General features: G+C 39.9%; 1 protein-coding gene across 4 annotated transcripts in view; it reads right to left on the reverse strand.

The window, feature by feature from the left end:
* Positions 1–6000, reverse strand: part of adk (adenosine kinase) — a 209465-nt gene that overhangs the window by 28303 nt on the left and 175162 nt on the right. For 3 of the 4 annotated variants that reach the window (XM_015381250.1, XM_015381233.1, XM_015381242.1), the window contains one exon: positions 2419–2533. In XM_015381250.1, the coding sequence (XP_015236736.1) occupies positions 2419–2533 (115 nt within the window). Of the gene's footprint in view, positions 1–2031; positions 2209–2418; positions 2534–6000 lie in introns of those variants that run through there. The other variant, XM_015381259.1, reaches the window with a different exon arrangement.

The raw sequence follows: 6000 nt of genomic DNA on the forward strand, positions 1-6000 counted from the left end.
AAACAAGGATCCTTCTTTGTCTTCTTCCTCTTAGATGTAAACACAGAAGCATGGCAGGATGCGAGTAAAATGGAGTTGTTTCTGTAAAATTGACAGACCGTAGTAGCCATGTTTGCTCAGCCACGTCTTTGTCCAAATACGTCGTCGCCTTTTCTTTTTAAGGCTTTCAGCACAAAATTGCACAAATTGCCAAGGCAGCGTATTTCACTCTAGTGAGCTTCATATTCCTCTTTTACTCATTTGGCTTCCGGATAGATGAGTCAGAGTAGCTCCATCTCACTGCGCAGCTGAGTCTGACATGGTTTTTAGTCGTACAGTGTGAGCATGTAGATCGCATCAGAGCGTCGCGCTGCACAGTGTGAGAACACCCATAGTTGCGTGCAACAATTGAAAAAATCGCAGAGTGCATGCCCGGCTTAAGCAATGAGATGATCATTGACACTAAAGTCACAGATTGATGATCTCTTTGAGGCTAAAGTAGGTAGGTAGATTTATTTTCCATTGGGTGAAAATAGTCTGCAGCTTTGAAACTATTTGCAGCCTTTCCCTCTCTAACAAATATTCTGTCTGACTAAGTACTTTACTTCTTCTTCTCTTCTTCAGCCAGTGCTCGAGAGAAAAGTACAGAAACAACGATAGACAGAACCACTTTAGAGCGAGACCTGATGGAATGCACAGAAAGTTGTTCAGCAAGCTGGCCCAAATGAACAGAGATAACAGGTTTTTGACAAAGTAATGCCCAATTAACACTACTCCTTTGAAACCGATCCCGGCAGAGTTCGGACTGAGCTTGGATCAGTTAACTGCGCCGAGCTTGGTTCTTACGACCATTTACACATCACACAAGCATGGTTTCTAGCCTTCTATCGGCATTATACTATACTAAATTTTTCAAGGTGGGAATTACACAAACAAAAAATGGCACCACCCATAACATTCAGGAACTTATCTGCCTGTATAGCGTCGTCCGCCCAAATTTCAATGAGAGCCTCAGTCTCTGAGGCATCCAAGGTCTTTTGATGCCATTTATTAATAGGCAGAGAAGAAGTTTGTGTTCTGAACAGCTGAAAAAATCTGTGAATTTTAAAGCTGGACACGGCGGAAAACCTGTGAAATGAGTCAGCTGACTGTAAATAAGAGATGACGTGGTCTGCTCATGCAGTCTTTGTTATCAGAACCAAGCCACAACTGAACCGTGCCGAGCCGTACTGTTGAACTAGTAATAGATTTAGTGTGGTTCGGTTGTGTTCCATTTTCACTCAACAGTTATCTCGGTTAACATGCTAGGACCGTTCTTGGCACGGTTTCAAAAGGGTAGTGAAAGTGGGGCCTTAGGTACTCTTTTAGGTTTCATTACAGCCTGGTTTGGATCTTGTTATATTGACACTTTGATCTTTTTTTCCTGCAATGGACTGGCAACCTGTCTAGGATGTTCCCCGCCTTTTGCCCATAGACTGCTGCCAGCCCCATCATGACCATGACGGATGAAGCAGGAGAAGATGGATCGGTTATCTTTTGTTTTCTACTAAATGAAAGGTGATGTTAGAACTCAGGAGAAGGAAACAATGTCCCTTTATATAGATATCTGAAAGACTGACAAAATCTTCTAAGAGTATTTTGGTAATTTGTGGATGTAAAGTGGGATTTGCGCTGTTGGTCTTTGTTAACCTTTATATAAAATAACTTTCCTTTTTCTTTCTTTTTACTCTAAAAATTCTTCCATTAAAAATCTGTTTTATCAACAACAAATTCAATTGTTGCTTCTTCTGAACTGAATTCTTGCCAATATTTCCATTTAATGGAGGCATTTATTGATATTTGCTCTTAAGAATGAAAACTCTAAAAAAGTTTAAGAAATCTAAATTATTTTTCCTGTTTCATAAACAGAGCTTTATTGACAAGGAGGGATTGTAACTGATTGGCTTCTGAACATTATTATAAGTTAACTTCATATTGCTACAGTCTTATAACCACATATATCCTGTACTAAGGGTAAAAGGATTGATTTTAGCGAACAGGCTCTGTCCACTTCTCTCAAAGGTCACTCTGCAAGCATTTGGCAAAGGAAAGGAAAAGAAACAGGGCAGGATGTTAGAGTTGAAGCATTAAATATTGCTGAGGACCAGCCTGGAGTGCATTCATAGCAAAGTTAGAAGTACTTCACAAATCAATGGCTGCTCTCTGCATCCCCCACACTTCTTTTATGCTCTGAAATGACAGAATGTAGAGCAAGCATTCTTGTCTTTCTTAAACATCTGGCGTCAATATCAGAGCTTCACTTGAAAGAAATTACTGATAACATTTTGGCCTCCCCAGTCATCTATTTAAAGCTGCTTCCTGCAATTTGGAGATATAAGGTTTAAGTGAAGGGTAAATATGTCTAAAAGGGGCCAAGAGGGACAAAAAGCAGAAACCTACCAACAGTTGCAACGGTGTCGTCCTTGCCCTGGGTGAAGACCACCAATCGCTGCCTCTTTGAGTTCTCCTTGGGGAGTTCTTGGGTCCTGTGTGCGATCACCGCAATGTCATCCGTCTGTGAAAAAACACCACAGAAACCCAGGAGGGGTGAGCATGTTAAGTTGAGCGAAAGCATGATGAGCAGCGGTTTCAAAGTAGTCAATCAAAGATCACAAGTGTTACTGAGAGCGGGTCAGATTTTTTCCAATCCAGTCGTACGGATCAAGTGATAATAAAACCAGACGGGCTGGTGTGAAACGGATCAATAAGAGCGCTCGATGATGCTTCCATTGGAGTTGCTAGAGGGCTGGAAAATATTACAATGTCATATTCCCAAAGTGAGATGAAAATGAGAGTGTGAAGATACGCTTTTTGTCAGATAACAGCACTGTCTGCAAGCATTAGGGGATAGGCGGTGCATGTACTGTATCGTTTTCTCCTGAAACAGGCCATCTCTCCTCAGCATCTGTACGGAATGGATATTCTCGCCTGGAGACGACAGAGCTCTCCGGAGTGCTTGCCTTTGATCATGAGAGGGATAAAGAACCCACACCTGTCAGTGCTGCTTTATTATTAACTCATCATGATGTACTATGAACAGGTAGAATGTCTTTATCACCATCTTTCAATGAGTGGACGGTTTTTTTTCTGTACATCGGGGAGTTGGAATTACAGTTGCTCTCAGCATCTCTGTCAAAGCTAGCAACCTTAGGTTGAGCAAATACTGTGATTATAGGAGCAATCAGAGAGATAGACTCTGGCCCACACCAGGCACTCTGCCTCACTCAAACCAATGAGCTTTTACACCTCTAAATGCTTCCCAAACGTCCTTTAATCAGCCCTAAGAGGTCCAGGGAGACCCAGGGCTGAGGGAAAAATGGGTGTAACACTCTAAGTAAGTGCTAATAGTGAGGTTAATACAGAGGCTGTTAGCAGGCGATGGTGAAAAAAGAGCAATTTGTCACTGTGACTGCATGGAACCACAAGCCCTGAATGCAAAACCACACCGGGCAATGGCACATTGTCGCCCTCAGGTTTTATGTTCTCTGACATAAAATAAAGGTGCCTCTACTTGGGTTCAGGAGCTGAGAGTATCTAACAGCCCTTTGGTGGAGGTGAATACCTCAGGGCAACCATAATAATAAAGTTAACACAGGCACAGTAAACGTACTCCCCTTTACATGTCAGAAGCATTCACCTAACAACTTTCTACAGAGAGATGGAAGAGAACAGCAGGCTAGAAATTGATTGACAAAGGATACGGTCAATTTGATTCACAGCTGACAAATGGCAATATTTACGAACGCAAGGGCGACTGATCAGACATAAATCAACAAAGCGTGAAATATGAAAGCTTTACAAGGGTGTTAAATTGCGTTGTGACGTCGAAGCCACAGAGAAACTGATAATCTCCACCGCGGGCTGCTCATAGAAAAAAAAAATGCTGCAGGGGAGAGATTCAATTAGAGCCGTGATGCAGAGAGTTCTTTTGAGCATTTAAAGGAAACAGATCACAATCAGGAGACTGCATTCAGATCTGCTGATTGCTGTGTCTGGGAGGACAAGCTCTTTATCTTGTATTTATACCGAAGAAGAGTGGCTGTCATTTGTGCTAGTCATCCATAATGTGATGATAACAGTGTTTCAGAATACATTAGGAGCACATCACGCTGTGTCTTGAGGGTTAGATGCTGGCAATATTTAATTAAAGTTTCACTAAAAAGGCCTAATTAGTGAATTAACAAGACTTCTGATGGACCAAGATCAACCTTACTGCCATTATAGGACTTAAAGTGCTCAAAGAAATCTACTTCAGTGTATTAGCTTGTTAAACATGACAATAATACACATTAAGCAGTGGCACAAATGTACTATTTGACAGCTGGTGTAAAAAGGATAAAGATGAGCTGAAGTTAAAAATGGTATGACAGGAAAATAATTGAGGTGTGTTCTGATATAACTTGACACTGTTAAGTGCAACCTAGCTTTTGTCTACTGATGTCTAAGCTATTATTGTGGCTCTATAGAATAATACATGCAGCAACAGATAGGACAATCAGTAGAAAAAAGAAACAATCACTTAGTGACAAAATAATTTGAAAGGAGAGTGAGTGCTAAAACTGGCTAAATCAAAGCTGCTAAGGATATCAAAGCTAGTATTCACTCTGGGCCTTAATGTCTGTGCTAATTATTACGGAGTAGGGATTAAACAAATAACTGAATTGTCATTAATTGTCAAACATTTTTTTTTTTTTAGATTAAAAGTTAATTCATGCAATGAATTATTAAAAAAGTCCACTTAAAGGGTATTTCTTTTAGTGTTGTAATGTTACCGCCATTGGGGTGCCACCGTTCATTTATGAAGCAAATAACATTAAAGGATTCAGAGTTAAGGCTCCGACAAGGATTCAGAATGTTCTCTATAAGGTTCTGCTTGTCAATATGAAGCTCATTAAACTCCTTACGCTATCACCTGAATAGAACCCAGCCATGCTGCATGGCAAAGCAGCATAATTTCTCTGCTGAAACTTGGAGAACTAATTTAACATATTTGATGGTCGAACGATTTGATAATGTTTAAGAAAACACTACTAACCACCACTCTGCCTCTGGGGTCTCCATTGGTAGTAAAAGGATATTTCACAGGTTTCTATATATATTAACTATGTGAAAAAAAATCTAAAGTACTAAAAAGCCTGCATAAATATATATACTTTATAAAATTTGAATTTTTTTATTTGAACTAACAGATATCATTTTACAACATATTTAAAAATACAAAATAAATGGAGTAGGGAAAAATGGCCTTCATCTACAAGGATAGCAATACTGCCCTGCTTTTAGCTAATCTCACTTCAAGCACTTGTTGATTAAATGTCAGTTATATTCTAGCATAGCTTAAAAGATCCTAAACAATAAAGCTGTCATAAGTCAACTTCCAAAAGTAAGATAATTTTGTTATATATTTATTATAGTTATGTTTAAGAACTGTATTTGCCAGTTAAACAATGACATTTTAGATGTCTCACCTATTTGCTTCCTGGTTTGTGCTTAAAAAGGTTTATTGTGGAACAACTGCAGAAAACAAATCTAACTCAAATGTGGCACCACTACCAGGCTTGTGAAGGACACAATCTTGTGTCCAAATAAAAAGTAACTTTCTTTTAAATAAACATTTCTTCTAGTAAAAAAACAAACAAAAACATGTTTTTTTAAAAGTTAAATGTGTTTAATTACAACTTAAATTGGATGGATGGATGGATGGATGGATGGATGGATGGATGGATGGATGGATGGATGGATGGATGGATGGATGGATGGATGGATGGATCAGTCGGTGGATCGATGGATGGATCAGTGGGTGGGTGGATGGATGGATGGATGGATGGATGGATCAGTCGGTGGGTGGATCGATGGATGGATCAGTGGGTGGATGGATGGATGGATGGCTGGATGGATGGATGGATGGATGGATGGATGGATGGATGGATGGATGGATGGATGGATGGATGGATGGATGGATGGATGGATGGATGGATCAGT

This window comes from Cyprinodon variegatus, unplaced genomic scaffold (assembly GCF_000732505.1).
Source record: "Cyprinodon variegatus isolate N-32 unplaced genomic scaffold, C_variegatus-1.0 Scaffold12, whole genome shotgun sequence".
NCBI lineage: Eukaryota > Metazoa > Chordata > Actinopteri > Cyprinodontiformes > Cyprinodontidae > Cyprinodon > Cyprinodon variegatus.